Here is a 23,307-nt window from a genome sequence, read left to right on the forward strand (position 1 = left end):
TTTTCACCCCGGGATGAGTTTGCACAGTCAGTGCAACAGGTGCTTGATTTAAACAGGACGTAAAAAAAGCAAAAATGAAAAAGAGTCTTCTGAACAAATACTTTAAACGTTGATACACTGTCTTTTCTCATGAATGTTGTGAATATTGTTATTTTGTTTGCTTTCTATTGAACTTCTGTCTGTCCTGCGAGAGACGTGCACATTGATAGAATCTGTCCATACGATGGAGAATTTACCATCTTATGGCATATCTTATATAACAATATTCACAACATTCATGGTAAATTATCTTATGGCATATATTTTGTTTGCTTTCTATTGAACTTCTGTCTGTCCTGCGAGAGACGTGCACATTGATAGAATTTGTCCATACGATGGAGAATTTACAGAAAGGGATTCACAACTTTCACAAGGCTACAAAGCATAAAGCAGGAGTGTTTATACCCTGTTTCAGTCCTGTGGGGATTCAAAAGCACTTTGCCGCACAGCTGAGAGCTGCTTGGGTCCACGCTTCTGTTCCCTCATCATCAGCAGCTTTAAGATTCAAAAAGAATGGTGTTGTATTGTAATGCTCGAGGGCACAACAGAAAGAACCCACACCTACAGGTCCTGCAGGAATCTGACATGCGTGCGTGTGTTTCAATGAATCTGCATGAATATATCTATCCATTATTCCAGGTCTGAAATTCTCTTTTATATTTTCTAACAAAGCTGAAGAAATGAGCTGATGAAACATCTGGTGACATTAATTCTGAAACCCATCTCCTCTCTATCTGTCTGGGCCCTTATTAACAACCTATACGGTGCGGAGGAGGTTTATCTAGATGAAACTCTTTTCTACGGCACGATGGTCCACTCCACTGAACTACATAATGAGCTGATTAGCATTTTGGCAAGGGCTCTGCCCATTGATGAGGTGGCACAGGGAAAGTGTCTGACGGCAGAGAACAGGGAGGAGAGGGAAGACGGACAAAGAGACGGACAAAGAGAAGCGGGAAAGACAACAGTGAGAAGTGCAAGAGAGAAAGAGGGAGAGCGAGAGAGAGAGAGAGAGCGATGGAGACTGCGATCAATGAAATGTGGCCACCATCTGTGTCCGCTGCCAGACATACTTTACTTTTTAATGAAAAAGAGAAGAGATATAAAAGAGAGAAACTCAGCGGCTCTCATCTGGTAAAATAACACAGATGTGGTGGAGTAGGAGGAAGAGGGGACATCGAGATCTCCGTAGCAACTTTACTTGTACTTTCTGGAAGAAACCAGTAATGAGACAAAGTCCCTATCTAAACCTTTCTGAAGTAGGTGTATGGTTGTCATTGTGAAGCGCAGGACTGAAGGGCCACGTCTCTCTCTCTCTCTCTCTCTCTCTCTCTCTCTCTCTCTGTCTTCTCTTTTAAGGACTTGGGCACAAACGAGTTGACTTTTGTATCACGCCCACAGCAGTGATATAATCAGTGAAAGGGAGCAGACTGAAAATGAGAGGGGGGAGATTGATTTTCTTTTTGACTGCTAACCGACTGTACGATACGAGTGCAGAGCCGCAGATGGGCCCAGGTGATCAGTCATACAGCCTCAGTGAGATTGTGCAGTAATTCTACAACTCGGTGTGTCCAATAAGTTCTAATTAATTGGGGTTTTTTTGGCTGCGCTAAGTCTATTTGTCGTCACTTAACTTTAGATCCAGAGTAAAATATCTTACAACGTAATCTGCTGGCAACGGAATAGTGCCTCATGGTCCCCACACGCTAAAATGCAAAGTCTTTAAAGACCTCCTGACCTTTGCGTTCTCACCAATCAATAAAAACAATACCTTCTGTAGATATTTATGTACTAATTTTATATTGTAACAAATATTGAAACCTACAGGGGCTTACAGGATTTTTTTTTTTTTTTTTAATTTTAACAAATTTTAACCTTTTTGTCTGTAATCCTGCCATGGGTGGATCCAGGGATGGGGCCAAGGGGACAGAGGATCTAGCTTTAATCTGATTGGCAGCGGAAGTGGACCTTACCTGTCAGTAGTCTAACAACAAGCAACAATAAATATGACAATTGGTTAAGCATTTTATTCTCTTACTTTACAAGTTGCTTAAACAGGGAACAATTTTCGAGCTAACAGTACACACGGTGCACATTTAGTTGTGCAGCGAACTGAATAAGGAATTGTGTACGGAAGTTGGGACCCATAATTGGTCCCTTTGTGTAAATTATGGCACATTTATGGCCCCTAAATTGAGAAAAAAATCTAAAATCCTCCACTGAATATGCTGCAGAAGCGTCTCCTCTTACACCACCATTAGGACAAACTTGTAATGTCCTTTTAACCTTTCACAATGCTTGAACACCACCTCTCCTCTGCAAATTGGTCAGTAATTAGGTCCAGAGTCCAACGTTTGGATATATGGAGGTGTGATGAACAAACTTCTTCCTGGACAAACTTCCTGCTGATTTTCAAAAAGAGGATTTCATGTATATACCTGTTCCTGTTCATGAAAGTGTGCTTCATCTCAGATGGGAACAGAGGCTTAATTATTCACCACATAAGGCAGTCTGAGACGGACAGGAACATGAAACGACTTGTCATTCTTGACTGGAGATTCTCTGGCTTAGTGCACTCACACACCCCGCTCCATACAAAACCAGACTGCCAACTTTGACACCTTAAGATGACACTTCATACGACATCTCCTCATGGCATCCCTGACACGCTGGAACAAACTCCATATGACAAAGCAGTCAGATCAATCCAGCACTGGCAGGGCTCAGAAACAGACGTGTATGTGTGTGTGGAGGTAATCTCGGGATAGAGGTTTCCTTCTAGAACCCCGAGCAGCAAACTTTTGAAACTCTACCACTCATTCACAAGTGTTGGACAAGTCCAGATTCTAGTTCAGCTCTTAATTTGATTCCGCGACGGCCAGCCAGGCTTCCCAGCGAGACCCAGCAGCAGCACAGCAATTACCGTGCAAGCCTCAACCTGTTAGTTTGAGATTTTTTGCCTCCATCCCCGCAGGCAGTTAACACTTCCAGCCACCGGTGAAAACAGGGTGAAGTTGCCCTGTCGCCACTTCCTACCTTCTATTTCTCAGTTTGAGATTCCTCTTGTTAGAGGACGAAACAAACAAATAACTAGTAAACAGCCCCACAGAGGAGGCGTAGAGGAGCAGGTCGATGCAGAGACCAATAAGCGCAGGTATTTGCGTGTGAGTGCACACAGGCACTCCCTCTACTGTCAAGTCGACGGTGAGTCACTCATTCAAACCCATCGCTATTCGTTTCACCGGAGCTGCTCGGCGGGAGGTCGCTTTGCTATGGAAATATCCACAAGAATGACGAGGACCAAAGTAAACAGCGGTTCGTTTCTCTCTGTGAATCAGGCGACTGCCTCGGTTTGACGGGCTTCTGAAATGTCGCTCGTCAGACTTCAAAAGACCGAAACTGTTCGGGAGGAAAAAAAATGGATGTGGATAAAAGCATTTGAGCATTTCATCCATAAGTTACAGCAGTGGCACAAACACACACCCTCTGCGTGTCACGTCACGTCACCCACACACACGCCATTTGCAAGCCACACCCTTTTCAGGATTACCGTTTAAAAACAGACTGCACAGCAATTTCCTCCAGCATAATATATCGTATGCAGTTTGAGTGTGTATTTAAAATAAATAAATATATATATATATTTATAGTGAATATTTCCTTGAATATACAGTGCAGGAAGATTTAAAGTTAGACATCATATCTAGAAACAAACTAATTTAATGAAGCAATTTTAATTTCTAAAGTTTTCACTACTGAAGAGTGAAAAGCAATAGAAAGATTATGCAGGAAGTGTTTTATTTTGAAAGGTCAGAGTTTGAGGTGCTTGACCACGTCCGCTTCGGTCAATTGAGTCGGCAATTTTGTCCTGCATGTACAAGCTGTGCTTTTATTAATTCTGTTATAACCCTGATCAAAGCTCTGTGCCGGGGACACACTGGACACATGGAAATAAATGTGTTCCAGTACATCAATTAGTGCAGCTGACTTATTATTTTATTTTTTAATTTGTGTGTGTCTGCGTGCCTGCTGTGTGTGTGAGTGTGTGTGTGTGTGTGCGTGCTGTGTGTGTGTTGATGTTGGCAAGGACACAAGAAGCATTTTCAAACCTCCACTATTTGCCTTCCCACTCAGGCCACCGCCTCCACCCCCATCCTTGCTGTTTAGTGTATTCTCTTTACTTTATGAAGAATAAAGTCATTATTTCGCAACCAAGACTCACTAATCTCTAATCCACCCGTCACCCAAAAGCACACAAACGCTGCACCTATGAACGGCTGGAGGATGTGTGCATTGTAGTCCCCTTCAAATTTATATAGTGTTGTGTGTTTTCTTGTTTGACACATCATTAAATGGACCAATCTTTATATATTTATACTCTAGTAAATGTCTGAGTATTAATGTGACGTTCGTGCACAAAAAACCCGGGCGAGAGACTCACCTGCATCTCCTTCTCTCCATACTTGGAGGGGTTCTTGCTGCCCTGGCTCTTCCTGCGCAGCTTCTTCAGCTCGGCCTGGCACTTCTCCAGACTCTCCCCTTTGCTCTTGTGCTCCGTCTGGTACTTCTTAAGGGCAGCCTACATGTGGGGAGACAGGCACAGCACAAACACAAAATCAGGACAACAAATTACAAAGGTCACGGTGGAAGAAGGTTGGACGTAGATGGGCAAATGCATAAAACCCTGACATCATTATGGTTTTGTTTTTACACCACTAGCAGTCACTGGATTCAACTCATTTCAGCGAAGCAGTGCAAATCCCCTTTTACCCGTTCATTTGTGTTATAATCACTGCGTATTACTGTTGTGTGGCACTGCAGATGCGAGGACAGACTGTTTTTTTCCAGACTCCCTCTTGGCATCGGACAGGGCCTTGGCATCTGAGAGTAATCTTATTAATTAAAAATTAAAAATTCAAGATTCCTTTATTTTTGCAGCGACACAGCTCTCGATTGTGCCTCTTACAACATGGATTGTTAGTAAAAAAATAAAAATTATAATAATGCTTTATTTGTAGAGCGAGCTAAATGACTGGCGTAGTCCTTTTCTATAGCCGGAGTTTATTCATTCACTTTATTCAATTTTCCTCATTTCATTATTTATTTATTGAGGGAAAAACAACTTTGTTTCCGGGCTGTACGAGCTCTGTTGCTATAGTAACTGTGTCTGGTGTGACAAAGCTCATGTGGGTTGTTTTTTTTCTGTACCAGGCAGAATTGGCGGAGAGGAGCTCGTGCATGAGGGTTCAACACCCACATTTGCATAGTGTAAGACGCTGAGGATGAAGGTAGGAATCCTCCAGGCAGCGTGGTTTTGCTGGGCGAAGGAGAAGAGACGAAGTCGGTGGCAGGCGCTGGAAGACTGAAACCGTGAAACATGCAGCGTTTGGATCTCAACGATGACAGGCGGCGTTAGGTCTCACAACAGCTGGATATTTCCATTTCAACTGTATCTACCATTGATTGATTCCTTCATGTCACAAGCTTCTCTGAAATATTGATTCAGCCAGATTGACAAATTCCTGACCAAACGGACTAAACCATGCCTTTTTCACCGGTGTTGTCTTTGTTTTGCAAATAACACTGACTGCTTCTCTCACTCCGTTCTCGTCTTTGAGGTAAATGAGCTGAGCCGATACGTGTTGCTCTGCAATCACATTTACATTACGACTCGGAGAAAATGAGGCTCCCTGGAGGAAAGTCCCGGCGCAGCTCATAGATCATCGGAGCGATTAGAGAAGACACTATTGTGAGAAAAGTTGTCTTGAAGTTTGCAGGGCCTGATCGCCTCATTAAGCTGGAAGGTTCCTGCTAATTTACAAAGCAAAAGCCTGTTTTGACGTTAGTTACCGAGCCCTTGTGCCCACGACTATCACTCACTGCATGCACGGCTGCGAAGGGCACACGGAGAATATGTTTAAACTTAAATAGGACCAGAGTGGGCGGCAGATGAACCTTGGTACACTTGGCGAATCCCAAAAGGCTGATCTGCCAGAAAAGCTCCTATCATTAATAATCTTTGTTTTAGGTTCATGCCCAAATTCTGACTTGGGTGTAATGACTAGAGAGTGCAGGAGCCATTACGTGAGAAAAGAGAGATGAGAGCCAGATCTGTGTCTCATCTCTCTTGTCTAGAGGGAGAACAGAGAGAAATGCACCACTGGGAACATCACATGCACATGCTGGGGGGATAAAAAGGTTTTTTTTCTTTGAGTCCTTTTTGAACAGAATCAAAATTTCGGATGATTAATTCACAAAGTGTGAAGCAAAATGATTGCTATTATCACTGCGGCGGATCTGAAGAAAATTCATTAAAAGTAATGGATGCTAAAACCGCAGGGACGCACCAAGACGGGGATGTGTGGAATGGCTGATGCATCTGGAAGCATGGAGCATCTCTCTCATCTTTTTGCATTTCACTATACGCACAGAGCCCGGATTTGATGGATGTGCACAGAGACAAAGTTTACACAGAGATGGTTCTCATCTGAACACTCGTGGTTTTACATCTCAATGTGACGGCGTCTGATTTTATCCATTCGTCTTCTCGGTGACGCCGAGTCCTATTTTCTGTGTATTTGTAAAAGCAAAGGTGTGTGAGCAGCAGCTCGTAACGTGGTCCTTCCACAATACACTACAATGTATGGCCATATCCTCCCATCCCCCAAAACAACGCACACAGTGCTGCTCTACACTCAGGCTACAGCCCACTCATTCTAAAGATATCACATGTAGACCAGCTCCACAATGCTCTCTCTCTCTCACACACACACACACACACACACACACAGACACACACGTTCTCCAGAAGGGGGTTATTATAAATCGGTCTACCCCTTGACAGGTGAGTAGACGTGAAATGTTATTCCCAAACATCTCTTTTTTTCTTTCGCCCTCAGACACATCCTGTAATTGTCTCAGAGACAGACTTTGATCCAGATGTTAACACACAGCTCTTCCTTCCCCTCTGTTTTCCGTCTACACTTAAGAGATTTGAGGCTACATGTCATAAATCATTAAAAACAAGCTAAAAACGCGCTCATTGGATGTGAGGCTGTCCTCTGGCTTTGGAAAGCCGAGCCAATCAGATACTCACAGTCAGATAACGAGAGTCCAGGTCCACCTTCTTCTCCAGCTCGGAGAGCAGCTCGTTGTGGAAGGATTTCAACTGCATGGGGAGAAAGCAGAGGAGCAGCTCAATAACACGCTGATGATATTCATGTCGATGGTGAAAGATAAATAAGCTGCAAACGGAGTAAATAATACCACATTAAGTTATTCACAATAGATCAACAAGCTGTTAAAAACACGTTAAGATTGTATTTTTAAATAACAGTCCTCGCCTGTGAGGCTCTCTTTCAGCTCGCAGATCACTGTAAGTGAAAACTAGGCTAATAGGATAATAATTACCTATTAGTATCGTACTTGAAACATGTGATCCCCTGACATCCATCTTTCATCTGCCAAGGAGGTAACGTTTTTGTCTGCGTGTGCTTGTTAGTTTGCAGGATTACACAAAATCTACTTGACTGTTTGATTTCCAGTTTGTGGAGCGGTGGAGCATGACCCCAGGAGGAAGCCTTTACAATTAGGGCGGGGGGGGACTCCGCTTACTGCCTCTCTGCACTGATCAGCCACATTAAAACAAAATACTGGTGTTAAGGTTGTGACTACGGTTGCAAAGAGGCGGAAAGTTTCCGGTAAATTTCCAGAAACTTTTCCGGAAACTTTCCATGGGAAGTTTAGCTCTGGAATATTGGGAATTTTGAAAAAAAAAAAATACTCAAATTAAACGCTGAGCAATAAAAACTTCATTCAAAACTCTATTTTAAAGATGAATGGAATGCAGCACACGCTGCACGTTGAGTTTCAACCCTCCACTGTGCATTCTTCCATCACATGCACAGATAACTCCCAGCATCCTTCACTCTATTGCAGGGCTATTGAGGCCTGCTGTAGAGTGCAGGACTAGTCAGGTAAGTTTCAATGATATTACTCAGGAAAATATATTAGCATGCTGATTGAGGATTGTTCATCTGTTCATCTAGCATATTTCTATTCATTTATCAATCAATTGTAAAATATGTTTACAGACGATTCCAATTGTTTGGCTAACTATTTATATCTCTGGCATTGCATTAGTGTTTTTTTACAAACTTTTTTCTCATCTTATTCTACAGAACAATGCCACGTGCACTATCTCATGTGTGGAGACATTTCACCCCATCCAATGTAGAAGGAAAGGCTGTGTACATTTGCAAATACTGTGCAAAGACCTATGTTAAGAATGACACAACGATGCAGAAGCATATAGTCAAGTGCCCAAAGTTTCCTCAGGGCTCAAATCAGCCTATGACACAACAAAATGTTTATATTTATGTCAGTATATGACAAGGTAAATACAGTTAGTATAAATTACCAACAACATTTCCAGTTTATTTCTGTTAATTCCCGTATATTCCTGTTTATTCCTGTTAATTCCAGTAAATTCCCGTATATTCCCGTTAATTCCCATGGAAAGTTTCCAACTTTGAATATTCCCGGAATTTTGCAACCCTAGTTGTGACTGATCGTTGTATACTGTTACACTTAATATGAACTCCTATTCCTAATCTTTGCTATTTTATTTCTTTCAATGCATTGAATGTAGGTGGTCTATACAAGTAACATCAAAATCTGTGCATAACGTAATGTTTCTATTTTAACTACATTGATATGATATTGATTGTAACAGCCAGGATAAAGTGAACGCTAAGCTAAGATCGATTGCGGACAACTTACATAAACGCATTACCCAGAATGCCACACTGTTCAATTAACTCTCGACTTGCCCAGCCGCCCCCTGGGTTTGCGGTTTGGATTTATACGGGGTCAGCATGTGTGCTCGTTCAATTCGAGTTCATGTTGGTTTAATTGTCATGTTTTCCATGTACTGCCCGGAGGATTCTCCAGGGATCAGGGACGTATCTGTGTCGAAGCTGGGCAGGTTTATTAATCAGCGTCGTGAGACAGGGCCACGACACCAAATTAAAACATATTATTGCTGGAGTAGCTTGTCATCGTGTCTTAAGCGTTATTTAAATATTGCATTACAGGACATTTTGCATTCCCGTCGCATTAGAGGATGAGGCTGTGTTGAACCGCAAAAACTAAAAACCCCTTTGAGCCGAGAATACCAACCATCTCCTCGAGCTGCACTTGGATCTGTCTGTGGACCTCAGCCATCTGGAACAGCACATCCCCTGCACAGAGAGGAAGACGGAGAGAACACATCAACAACACTCAAACGCACACAACCATTTTCTACTGCAGAGGAACAGACAGGAGGAAGGTAGGAGACGAGAGAGAAGGAGGAACGAGACAAAGCAAAGAGAGACCCCAGCGTGCAATGCTCATGCAGTAAAACACGACACAGGTACAGGACAAGTGACTTGTAACTGGGACAATGAGGAACAAGATGGAAGTTTGGCACAAGATAAAAGCGAGAAAATAAAATGGCAAGTGAGGAAAATTAGGGGAAAAACAAGAGAAACTGAAGGAAACTTAAATTCTGTAAGTAATGATGTCTCGTGGAGATCAAACACAACGCCGCTCTTCCTTTGTTTAATCTTAACGTCAGGCAATGTGATTTCTAAAGCCAAAAAAAACAACCCAAAAACAAAAACAACTCAAAGTTTAAAGTCTGCACATAACAGGGAGACGAGGAGGAAATAACCAAAAGGGAAGAGATAAGGAGGGTCATGCAGCTAGTTAGTGTTTTATTTTCATATACCTACAGGCTGCCTCTTCTGAATGTGCAGTGCATTGTCAAGAAAAGGAACACAAAGAGCTACATTGAGCGAAGGACACATAGACACAGAGACCTGGTGAAAAGGCAGCATGAGATCTACATGTACAGAAGAATGAGACACAGACATTTCCCTGACCGAAAGATCCAAAGCCCCTGAGATGTCACACCCGCTGACTCCTTACATACAAGTTATTATTATGGAGGGACAGGGCAACACTGACGAGAATAAAGTCATGATATCACGAGTATATATAGGTGTCATTTAATTAGAAAACATTGATAATGTTATGAGAATAAAGTTGTGATTTTAAGGTGACATAAAGTTTTAATATAACAAGGAAAAAGATTCATAATATAATGGGAATAAAGAAGAAAAAAACACTCTAAGCCTGTGTGGTTCTTTCTTTAGAAAAGACCGTTTCTTTCTCAATCTGTCCTGATATTTAAGATAATGTGGGGCTGATGTGCCGAAAGAATTTAGCCATTTATGAACCCTATACTTAAGTATAACTAAACAATATGCTCCACACTCTTAATGCAGACGACAGCTTAATTTTCTGATTTCCACACTGTAAAATGACAAATTACAACTCTATTCTCATGATATTATTATCACAAAATTACATCTTGATTCTGGTAAAAAAGGAAGCCTACCTTTTTTCTCATAAAATTATCACTTCATTTTAGAAATGGCCCTAAAACCTCGTTCCAAGTTTTAAACCTTAGGTTTATTCAAGAATCAATCATCCCATTATAAGTCAATTACTCTACTAATAGTAATATAGTAGTAGACTGAGACGTATTGATAACGGTGTAATTTTACTGCCATTTTTTAAAAACAGGTTTTCAAGCTAGCTTAAAACATTTATGAAATCTGGTAAATGAGTGTGATTAAAAGAAATCAGACCATTGTGAAAGACAATACTAATGCATGAAGGACGTGCACACTGAAGTGCGCACATCAGACTCTTTTGTCCCCACACAGCCACTCGTTCAGCAGCAGACCTGGAAGAGCACATCTCGACCCAACTCCAAACGCTTGCTGAGTGAAATGAGAAGGTTTTTCTCAGAAGTGGTTTCAGAAACCATCTTTACAGCTTTACCAAAGAGCTTTGGAGTGGTCCTCTTCTCAAAAGACAGCGAGTACAAAAATACAAATCGCTGCAGACAAACAACACTGAAGTGACGGACGGCGAAAAATAAAAGGGGGAAGACGAACATAAATGCAGCAAAGCAAGTTTCAGCTTTCGACTATAAGTGAGGGAAATGCAATGTGCATAGTAATTAACCTCCAAGAGGTGGAAAACTATCATTTAAAGATAAAGTGCTTTGATATTTGTGTACTGTGTTTGGTCCCATTTTACTTTAACCCCCAATTTAGCAATTATAAGCAGTCTATAATCAACTTAAATGAATAGCTTGTGGATATCAAACAGTTGTTTATTAATGTACAGAGATAATAATTTCTACTATAACAACGTGATGTTTCTGTTTACGCGGCATCTTTCACTTGAGGCCAAATCTGCCTAAAACGACAATGTAGTGCATCATAAATAAATTATTAAATGCCTTACTAGCAATTAATGCTAAATAGAGCGTTAAAGTAAAGTCAAATAGTTAAATATTGATTCCTGAAGAGCCAATCACAAAGCAAGGGTTTAAATTAAAACACTAAAATTAAAAATGAATTGATAATTAGTAGTAAAAAGCCGGTTTGACCATCTTGTCTCACGTGCGAGCTGTTTGCATTAAAATCCAAGACTAGGTTGCGAATAGATGTTGATCAATCACTGCTCCTTTGACTCCTGTATACCCCAGACCAAGAGGGCCTTTGGTGTAACCTGGCTACGTGATCTTGAGCCTCACAGGAGCAGCGAAGCAGGCCAAAGCGTCCTGTCAGTTCCCAGCAGGCCTGCTAAGCAGCTTAGAGATACTCATCCCTGATCACAGACCTTCACGGCTTAGAAACCTTGGCATTCTGCTGGCGGCTTCAACTAGCTGGATCAATTAAATTAAGTGAGCAGCCATCACTATACCCAACGCACACACACACAGACACACACACACACACAGTGGCAGCAGAACAGGGTGTTTGCATGAGGCCAGAAAGGTAAAGAATAAATGAATCAGCGACAGATCCCATCTTGTCATCTGCGGTTTTCATTACAGCACAATGTACAATGCCAAGAAAGAAAAAAAAAAAAAGAGGGAAAAAAAAAATAATTCACACTTTGGAGATGCAAATAGTTACCATGGCAACTTCGATATCATATCACACACAACAACGGCAATAGAGAATTGCGCTGGAACCTTCCCCGGGCAAGTTAGCAGCAGAAGATTCAATATAAAGAATCAATAGAGGCCTGATATGGAACGTGTTGTGCAATGTTATTGTTTCACTGAGGAAATATTTGCCGGGCATGACACAACCTGTGAGACTCGATACAAGAGAGGTGCCCGCCTGGCGAGGATATCCGCATTCCCAGCTGAGAGCGATATGACAGACAGGTCGATAGCCTCGGTGACAAACCCCCCCGAAAGCGCACGGAAAAACACACAAGACCTCCGCCAGTGAATAAACCCTCAAGAGACTTGTCATTATTGTATCAATATTTCCCAGCTCACTTCAGCCGCGCCTGTGTCCCAGCCTGAGAGGAAACAATGGCTCCTTTGTCGGGAGGCGAGCTCAGGTTGATCTGCACCTGCGGCACGGCGACAAGCAGCCACATGCCTGCTGGCATCAAACCACCGAGTCAGGGGAGGATGCGTGAACGCGGCACTCTGGTGCATGCGGACACACTGTCCCCTGAAGTATGACATCAGTTTGTGTAGATGCATCGACTGCTTGTGTAACAGCAGCGATGATACACCCACACAGGTGGAGGAAAAAAGGAAGAAAAACACTGAATAACAGAATGTGGGCTATGGAGCAGAGAAAGAAAAACATTACAAAAAAAAAAAAGTGGAAGTTAGAGAACAAGAGAGACAGCGATGGAGGGAGGGAGAGAATGGAGGTGGATGTAGATGCACTGAATCACTGGTGAAGGTCAAGCCGGATTCACTACGGGTTGTCATGGAAGCGGGATAAAGCTAGGGTCGTTGCCATGGGAGAAGTTGCAAGATGAGGGGCAGCAGCTGCAGAGAGCTGTGTTACAAAATACTGCTCAGAGATCTCCACCCCTACGATCAGCTGTCACAACATCAGCATCCCCACTTCCCCTGGGGAGGAGGAGGGGAGGGGGTCCCACCTGGGGAGTCGAGTACACAGGTATGTGCGTGTGTATAAGTGCGCAGTGTGTGTGTGTGACTACAGGGATGTTAATGGCTTCCTGCATGGCATGCTCAGTCACGGGGGGAACAAACAAGGTTGGGAGTATATTGGGGCAGCGAGATTGTGTGCGAAAAGTAGGTAATAGCTGCGAGTCTGGGTTGCAGCGTGCGCGTGTGCACGTGTGAAACAACCACATGGAAGTGATGGCGGTTTATAGCTTATGTAGACCAGCCACCTTTGCTCTGATAAGAAACACACACACAACCATTCTGGAGGAAAAGCTATTTTCCCCGCATCGCTCATTCACATAACCTCTCAGGGGGAGAAAACTTCTGATGAATGACATATTACTCAAATTGAACACTCAGCTATCGCAGCTGTTCAACCTGGTAGCTTAAAATAAGCTTGTCCAGCAATGGTGTCGTGCATTAAGGCCATAATGAAGGCGTTCACGTGCGGTGGCACTGTACGGCTGCTCATCAGGAGTGGACCAATGTTGACATTTATTCCGACAAGGTCCCGGGAACAGGCCGTCATGCTGTGTCTGCCCGATGATGCTGTGCAGCGTGGAGCAAATCTTGAAGCTGCTGCTCCGCTATAGCCTCAACCAAAGCACATTTTAGAACTGACAAAAAAAAAAAGCTGTATGTCAAACGTTAGCCTCTTTCCATTTACACAGAGATAAAATAAAATGTTTATTTCTTATTCAACTAAAATGCATGCCATGACACCTTCATGCAATTTTTGGAAAGCGACCAAGTGGAAATTAATGAGTGAAACAGAAAAAAATAGCAGCACCTAATAGGATGAATATTAATTGTAACTATCTAATATTATGAATAAGAGAACGTTATTTTATCTAGGCTTTTGATTTAATTGATTGGAATTTAATTTTATTAATTTGTATTTGTATAATTATGTTTTTATTTACTTCCATTTATTCTTATATTTTTATACATGTATTTTTTTTATTAATTTAATCTTATTTAAGTTATTTAATTTCTGCCTCTTTTTCTTTACCCTGAGTGTTTGATTGTGGGTTGGGGGTGTTCATAAACGTTTGTATGTTTATAAATGTTTGAATGTATGTTTCTTATATGTAAAACTCAATAAATATATTGTTAAAAAAAAAAAAATGCATGCCATGAACTTGACCGCAGAAAGTATGACACGAGCAGTTTACCAACAGTTAAATCAAATACTTCTGTTCAGTTACCGAAGAAGCTTAGAATAAGAACAGTTAACCAGCTTTAATATTCTAGCTTTTGACTCAAAATGATTTAGACAGTGGGTGCAGTGCCTGGGCTGTCTATTGAGTTATAACATATACGGTATAGAATGATGGACGACATGGCGGCTCCACTATGGTACAGTGTAAGTCATAAACCCCGCCTCCTCTATGCAAGTAATTGGAACATGGACCAAAAACTTTAAATATATTCCGCAAAGACGTCTTCTGTCATTGTAGGTAGATCTTGTCACATCAATGTATGACCAACTATTAATTTGTCTAGTAAGTTAATTTTAAATTAGTTATTTGATGCTATAAAAAAAAGGGGGTGAAATGTGATGATTGACAGCTGAGCCTGACTCATGATTGGTCGAGAGGGAGTACTGACAGGCCCCCCCTACCGTGGTTCAATCCCCCAAACACTATTGTGTGCAGGCTGTGGCTTCAAATGTGGATATGAGGATATGTTGGCTTCATGTCTGGATAGCATCCATCTTTGTATGTACAATCTAGAGCCTGAGCATAAAGCTTAAGAAAAGCAAACACTAACTAACCAAAACATAAACAATTCAACACTCAGGTCGACGATGTCCTGCTCTTTATTTCATAAAGTGGGCGGGTTCATTGATTACATTAGTCAATAGAGGCCATGAGATGTAGCCGGGCGTAGAGAGAGATCATGGTTGACCACACCACGAGAATAACAGCAACTCAGTGAAACAGAAATTTGTTGTGGCTCACTCACATCGTTTCTCCTGATTGACGTCAGATTTCATTTCACAGCCTCAGGTTATGACTTAAACTCTCATAAAAGAAATACACCTCCTGAGGGAAACTTTGATTGCTGCAGCACAGAACAACCGCTTGATAACATATCGCTGTTTGTTTCCTTGACACTGACGGCACAAATGATGAATCACGAGCACTTTGCCTGATTTGACGAGGTCGGGAGGAACACGGAGGGAGAGAGGAAGGGGAACGGATGTCAGGAAAAAGACGAGTGAGGAACGATTTCAGAGATGATGGGGTTGTTTTTGTTTTCTTGGCCAAAAAGTACAAAATTCAGAGTGAAGAAAGCTGAAAAATAAATTGGGGCAGAGCGAAAGAGCAGTATGAAGGTAAAAAGTGGAGTGATGGGGAAAGTCCGTGGATAATACAGTTACTGCAAGTGATGCCTAAGAAAGGAGACAACTGAGAACCCATACAACAGTTTAAGTTTTAATGATAGTGCTGTTTTCTCCAAAGCTGGATAATAGAGCTCCTTGCACTTGAGTGGAGGCAATAAGGAAAACAGCAGAGTCATGCAGCTACCTGTTGAGGCATGAGATTCAAGGAGAGGTGGAGTGAAAAGTGTGTGTGTTATTTGATCCAGCAAGTTAGCCCCTGGGTCTATGTGGTTTTCTAGCATTGTGCCGAGCCCTTTTTCATTTAAATCAGGTCAAACATAATGTGAAACCCGAGGGCCATAAATGACAAATTTACATTTTATGCTCCATTTAAGGGACATTTTAGCTTTTACAGCAGTTTTAGATGTCACCTAATTCGATTCAAATATTGCAATTCTTGTCACAACTGTAACAGTCAGTTATGAGTCAGTGTTCAGAATGTCTCAAGAATCTAGATTTTTAACTCATTTTAAAGTAGGCAGCCTAAAAGGATGTTGCAAATGCAGGATGTAATCAATTTAAAAAAACTTTTGTTCCTGCTACTATCATCTTCTATGTGAGCATTGGACATATGCAAAACACAGCCCATGCACTATAACGCTCGATATAATTAAATCAGGCCTTTTTTAGGTATCACTCTTCCACCATGCATGACTACAGCAGATACTTCAAAAGCTGCAGCGTCATCCAAAACCCACACATCTACAAAATCCACATTCGGATGAATCATGAAACCAAACCACCCAAAATGTGGACGTACTGGTTTGATCACATGTCCGAAATTAGCACGGAAATGACTGTGGTGCTTTGTGTAGTCGCACGTCCACATCACCGGTTGGGAATGTAAATAAAGTGCGTGCGTGTGTGTGTGTGTGTATGTGTGTGTGTGTGTTGTGGTTTTCTGAAATAGAGTCATCGGTGCAGTCCTGTTCACAACACCTCAGCTGTATCTCAGCTCACCTTCAGCACATGTCACTGTCATGAACAAATGAAGGGCAATGCCAGTGTGTGTGTGTGTGTGTGTGTGTGTGTGTAGATTGAGAGTGTGGGGGCCACTGGTTTCCCATAATGCATTGCGTGTCTCAGAAATAGAGCAGGAGAAGGCAGGGACCCCTGGGATGGTGGCACAGAGCTAAGAAAAGAGCTCCTCTGCTCTCATTTAAACAGGGGCAGGTGCTGGAGGAGGAGAGAGGTAGGCCAGACTAAAGACAGAGCGACAGAGAGGGGGAACACAGAGAGAGAGAGCGAGCGAGCGAGCGAGAGAGAGAGAGATGCATGTATACAGCGTGTGTAATAGTGGGTGCTCAATCAAATACAGAACATCCCAGGTAACACAACCTTGCAGATGGTATTCATTTACCAGCAGCTATTTAACACTTATGTCCTAGATAAATTAACCACGTCAGTTTGCCGCCTCATTTTTCCCTGTGTGAACCTTTTACTGGGAAGTTTTTTTTTTTCCTCCTCCCCAGGGGCCCTTCCCCCGGCAGCAACTCTTAGGCAACCCATCGCTTTAGTACAGTTTAATATGGCCTCCTTTTTTCTTTTCTCCTAATGCATGTAATTTCCCATAAGACGCATCTTTGTGCTGAATCATACACATGTGTTATTAAAATGTGGCAATTAGCAAGGTTGCAGAAGTGGATAAGAGGGGAGAGAGATATTTGATTTCCTCTGGCCTGGGGAGGCTGAACTGTAAACACCTCACATTCCTGGTGAGGTTTTTTTTTTTTTTAACCAGACAACTGAGGCGAACGGTCGAGAGGGAGTTTATCTTATTGTTCAGGAGAGGAAAGCCATGTGGGATTTAACCTACTGTGATGCGTTAATGTCGGAGCTCTGTACATGCGTGAGATTTAGGGCCGGTGCTCTGTTTACTTTCACACCCCAAACTGTGAAACACGAGCCATGTAGGACAGAACTGGGGAACACACCCAGCCGAGCACAGAGCGGCTCAACTCTGCTTCTACCTGAGGACACCGAGAGAACAAGCCGATCGCAGCAGTGAGTCGTAACACAGGCCTGCAGCCAGAATCCAATCCTCCCTCTGTGTGGAGGGTATAATAGCAGAAACTATTCTTTTGCGCTCGTGCATTACAGTGAACTAGGACAGACGCAATATAAACCATACGCGTTATGAGCTCAATGTTTTATTGTTTCTGTCCAAAAACATCAGCTATTTTCTTTTCCACTTTGTTTAACATTGGGAGAAAGGGTGTTATCCCAAAGAGTAATTAATGATGAAAAGAAATATTTCATATAGGGGATTGATATTTATGAGTGTTATTTGGTACAGAACTAAATAAAAAAATCCAGAGCTCTCTACTGACTGCTCTTCTAATTGTATCTGTTACTGCCATGTAGCTTTAGAGGAGTGCACAATTAATTATGTTATACTTGTACATTAAAAAGGCCCTGGATGGTGTAATGTGTTTTTTTTTAAATGCCTATCCTGTTGACAGTCAAATTGTAAAATACATGAATGCAAGTAAAGTGAATTTACCAAATTTGTACGCCAATAATTTTTGTAAAAATAGCTGATTGGTTGTTTTTCTGTCAGACACACTGAAGAGGAAGGAGGAATGATGACATAATTCACGATACTAAGAATTGCAGGAGGAGTTCAAACCCGGGAATTACCTCCTCGATAACAGGCTTGGTAAGTAAATAAAGATCACAATGGAGCAGAGCATGGTTGGTAAGAATAGTCATAAATATAAACCAGCCCCACAGACTATTTATTTCCCGTAGTAGGGTTTGAAAACGTAATGCCACGGAGGTAATAAGTGCTCACTGCTTCTACTCGAAAAAACGGATAAACGAGGAGGAGGATGGCAGAAACAGAGGGAGAGAAGGGAAAGAGAGGGGGATGAGGGAGGAAGAGCAGGTGTGTGTGTGTATGTACGTTAGTGTGTGCGCATGTGTAAGCATGTGTGTGTGTGTGTGTGTGTGTGTGGGTGGCAAAGTGACAGGCGATGATTAGCCCAACCAGAGGAGGATATGTGGGAGGGAGTGCGTGGGAGTAGTGGGGCTGGCGTGAGAGAGAGAAAGAGAGAAAGAGAGAGAGAGAGAGACACACTCTGTCTCTTTAGGCAGAGATATACACAAGTGGATTAAAAGAGCACTCATACTGTATAAACACAGAGAAATAACGGGAGGTTTATACAGAGAAATAACACACAATCGTGCATGTACAACAGGCACAAACACACGCGGGTGCACGTACAGTGCATACACACAGGGGCTGGGTTCCTGTGGGAACATATTGTGTTGTAAAGAAATGAATCAAGCCGCGTGTGGATGTGTTGTTTATGAAACAGCAACAGAGGGCATTATTTCACGAGGTAATTTCATCCCCTGTTTTAAGCATAATAATTATTTGTGTGTGTTTGTGCGTGTGTGTTTGAGAAAGGCAAGAGGGAGAAAAAAAAAGCAAATGGAGTGCAGCTGCTGACTCTTAGGTGAGTAGGTGGGACCAATTGCAGCCCGTCTCTTACTGAGCCTCTATGGAATTAACAAGGTTTTCTAAAGAGGTGCAACAAGAGCTCTAACTCATGCACCTTCGTGTGGGCGCGTGCGTACACACCGATTCGCGGCAAACAAGTCGGCATTTGTCTTTTTAAGGATAATCGGACAATCAAGTCAACGTGACATGAAGCCAAATCTGAAGTGGAAACCTCGTTGCTGTGGCGTGAGTCAGGTACCTAACACGGAGCTTTGAAGCTCGTGTTTGCACTCGTGTCCATCGTTGTCTCCGGGCAACACTGTGAGGCCTGGTTTGTATTAAAATGCAAAGGAGCAAACAAGGATCATCGGGACTGAGAGCCAGGGCCTCAGAGACCTGCGAGGGCCGAAATATAACACTCCTCAATCACCTTAATAGAGGAGAGTTATTTTTAAAACCTCCATCAACACACATGAGCTTTTGAGGCACAATGTTGGTGTGGGAAGAAAAGAAAAGAATCATTTATCCACCCTCTTAGAAGCAATTTATATATCGAAAGAAAATATAACAACAGAAGGGAGATTTAAAATGTTTAAAAATACGATTTAAAAAAGCTTAAAAAAGCAAGACCTAGTTTGATGATGTCATGAAGCAGCGTGGAATCATGGGATTTGTTGTGTTGAGCACGACTCAGGCACAAATCATTTTCACTGATGAGGTCATGTATAAAGTTTAATTCACATTACGCAGCAAGCAGTAGTGAATAATCGTGATCCATTATGAGTGACTGAGAAAACAGAAAACTGGTTAACAGCGTATTTTTCCTTACTCACATGTCGTTTGCCCCGGAAGTTACAACAGCACAGTAAACAGAAATGTGCTGATACCTAGAATAAAATTGTGGTTTCTTCTGGGTTTGGACCTTGTTAAAAACATATTGAATAATGTAAACACACGAGTCAACAATCTCTATAACATAGGTCGAGTCATTTTGAAACAGTTCAATGAATCATCGTTACACAACATATCTTTCGACTAACATTAAAGCTCAAAACAAATAGTGTGCCATGTGTTGTCAAACTTAGCACACAGGCTGTGGGTTGGGTGGTTAACCTCTGGCACTCCCACCAGTCAAACAGGAAGCCCCGAGCTCAACCCCAGCACACGGTCAGAGAGAGAGGAGGTGGAGGCACCGGCAGCGACCTCAGGGTGTGGCAGAGTCCAAAAACAGAAAATGAAACGGCACCCATCCTGCTGTTCCCCCCTGGGAACCTTTGTGTTATGCAGGAGAGCTGCTATGCGCTGAACAATGAAGGATCTGGGTTGATACCTTTTAGCTTTTTTTTTTCCTTTTTCAACTTAGGACTGCACAATAGCAATTCAGCCTGGGCTGCAGCTTGACGAACGCAGACAAAAAGAGACAGACATAAAGACAGACGTGATGAGTCGTTTGACCGGGGGAATGAGTCATTTCAAATAGCCTGCTTCCTCCAGGCAGGGCTTCTGAAAATGGAATCAATTTTCAGTTCCCTTATTGTGACAAAAAAAGATGAGTCCATAGCCTCCGCACACATAATACTGTATATGTGCACAGCTTCCAAAAACTGACATTTCTATATGTGCAAAAATAACGAGGAAACGTTGGATAATAACTATTCTTCACAGTAATAGATCCTCCAGCCGTCAGAGCCAATGTGTTGTGTATTGGTGCAAAGAAGAGATTAGATCCGCTGTCACTTTGCTCTCCTCTCACGACAAGTTCAGCTGAGGGGCGTTTGGCTTGAAAGAGCTCGCTACTGTAAGCAGAGTTCGGTTCAACATGGAGGTAGTGCTGTAAAGTTTGGAATCAATGAAAAAACCTCACAGGGGCTGCGAGGACGAGAGGGAGAGAGGGACTGAGGGAGAGCTAAAGAGAGCTAGAGAGAGAGAAAGAAAGAGAGAGAGAGGGCTGCTTTCTGAATAAAACATCCTGGGAGAACTTTCATGTCAGTCTCTGTCGGCTGGGCTGGTGGAGGAAACCCAAACTGGAACACAGCTCCACCCGACAAAGGCTCAGTCAAATCAACAGCTACTTCCAGGTATATCAAGCAGTTGAAAGCACAATCGGACCAAAGGGAATCTCTTCAAACAGGGGCTGATTTCCCATGGGCTGGCGACAGCAAATACAGATACACTCACCGGCTCCCATCACCTAGGAAACAACTCACTATGAGAGGACCAGGTGTTGGATCTCCAATTGACCTTATTATTTGTAGACAGACAACACACACACACACAGACACACAGACACACACACCTAATTGATATGGCAGGCCCACATCACATTACGTGCAACACATCTGACATCTGCTTTACTGATACACTTTTCAGCGCAGAATAAATACATATCGCCCTGGAAACACATCAAATTGGCAAACTCCTATACCAGTCGTATTAAAAAGGCTTTTCAAAAATCGAATCCTCATTTCAGATGACGCATTGCCATCGTCTATACTGTTGTAAATAAATGATATTCCGCTCCCGCCTCGACGTGTACCGACAGAGCTGCGCTCACATCTCATCATCCTCACCCATGTCTATCCTCTGATAACATTCCTCCGACAAAAGAAAGTTATTTCCTCCAGGACACAATCTAACAACAAACTCAAATGATTCAGTAAAAAAATTCTAATTAAAAAAATGCATCAGCCCACACACTCACTCTGAATGGCATTTGGCTTCCGCTGCCACATTTTTTCGCACGGAAAGTTAAATGTTAAGACGTGTGCTTGTATGGAGCCGTATCAAAGGAGTGACGGTGCTGCTGAAGGTCAGTGTGACCGAGGCCAGAGCCGAGACAGGAAAAGAGAGAAAAATCACCCAAAAAGAAAAGAAAATGCAGGTTATCAGGTATATGTCAGCCACTTACCCAAATCTTTGGATCCTTGACTCTCACTGGCCAGTTCACCCATTCTGACCAGAGCATCAAAGTAGCCTTTGGCAGCAAATGTCACATCTACAAGCAAAGAGAAGACAAGAAGAGGAACGGTTTTGTTTATAAGGGCAAAGGTTACACAAGCAGTGTCTTTTCAAACATTATACAGGTTAGGATTTGTGTAAACTCTCTGGCCAGTGATGCAGAAGCCTGCTCCCTCCTTTTCTTTCACAGCTTCTCACCACACAGTAGAAATCAAAGGAGGCACTAATGTTCCCACCTAGAGTAATTACTCAACATCATCTTGTTGTGCATGCTTGATTGCGGCGGGGAAATTATTTTTCTGACAGAATCTCTACTTGCTGGGGAAGTCACAAATATAAGTGGTTTCCTGTTATGTTTCGTTCCAGGCTCATTTCCATAATTAGAATAAAAGATAGTTTATTATAACCCGAAAGTGTATCTGATTATTAAGATTAATATTTAGAAGATTTGCGAGATGTGAATTATTGTTGCTCAAAACAGAGAAAAAGTGGAAAACATTTACTTTGCTTGGTAAATATTTTGAACAGCTTGTCTATTGGTGACACGTGCCCCAGATTGCTGTAAGTCCCTCCTGACCTCATGCTTGGGCGTATTGTGTAATGGCTGGTGTCTGAATGGATGGTGGTGTGGGGTAAGAAAAGAAGAAGAGCAAAGGGTATTCTTCAGTCCTTTATAATCCACTAACAAACGGGCCACGAGGTCCGCGAATAACATTGTCTCCCACCGAGGAAACAGCAATGTCATGGTGTTAACCACCACTGGCCTTTTCTGTTCTCCATTCCATTTCATCTTCTCTGTCGGTATACGCCTGAACACATTCCAACAGGGTGACACAGTGACTTGAGGAAACTGTTGATTAGTGGATGGATTATGGTTCATCCACCTGCATAGACGAGGCTTCAACCTGTTGGGCTGCCCCTCCGCATCACTGGATGCTTTGGTTTATGTGGCCGCCTCTTAAAGAACTTCTAACGCCTGAACTGGAAATGCCCCAGATACTGCAGAAAGAAAGCCAGGCATCGGTGAGTACCGGACTCTAAAGCTGTGTCCTAATTCAGGGGCTGCTTTCTTCAGAGGAGGCGGTCTAACCAGCCCACGGAGGGAGAAGTCTTCGCGGGCCACATAGACCGCAAAGGCCAAACTGAAATTAGATGGTCTGGTCCGCAGAGGCTTTCCGAGATCTGCGTCACCGACTCGTCCCGCCCTTATTGCTGTTGCCAGGTAACAGAGATGAAGTCGGACACATTTTTTTAACATGTTTACCATTGGATGTTCGGTTGAGTTGAAGTGTGGTACTCAAGCACTGGATGTCTCGTTGGTTACCTCTTTGACAAACAGCTAGTCACAAGAGCACAATGAATCCCGGGATAGTTTGGGCATTTGAAGGAGCCTTTAAAATAGGACAG

The 23,307-nt window shown here is 42.6% G+C and overlaps 1 protein-coding gene across 1 annotated transcript in view; it reads right to left on the minus strand.

The window, feature by feature from the left end:
* baiap2a (BAR/IMD domain containing adaptor protein 2a) overlaps window positions 1–23,307 on the minus strand; it is a 54,406-nt gene that overhangs the window by 15,013 nt on the left and 16,086 nt on the right. Inside the window, exons 3-6 of the mRNA XM_061089589.1 lie at window positions 21,851–21,937; window positions 9,220–9,281; window positions 7,136–7,207; window positions 4,481–4,618 (exon numbers count right to left, since the gene is read on the minus strand). Of these exons, the coding sequence (XP_060945572.1) occupies window positions 4,481–4,618; window positions 7,136–7,207; window positions 9,220–9,281; window positions 21,851–21,937 (359 nt within the window). The remainder of the gene's footprint in view (window positions 1–4,480; window positions 4,619–7,135; window positions 7,208–9,219; window positions 9,282–21,850; window positions 21,938–23,307) is intronic.

The sequence above is a fragment of the Limanda limanda genome, chromosome 17 (genome assembly GCF_963576545.1).
Source record: "Limanda limanda chromosome 17, fLimLim1.1, whole genome shotgun sequence".
NCBI lineage: Eukaryota > Metazoa > Chordata > Actinopteri > Pleuronectiformes > Pleuronectidae > Limanda > Limanda limanda.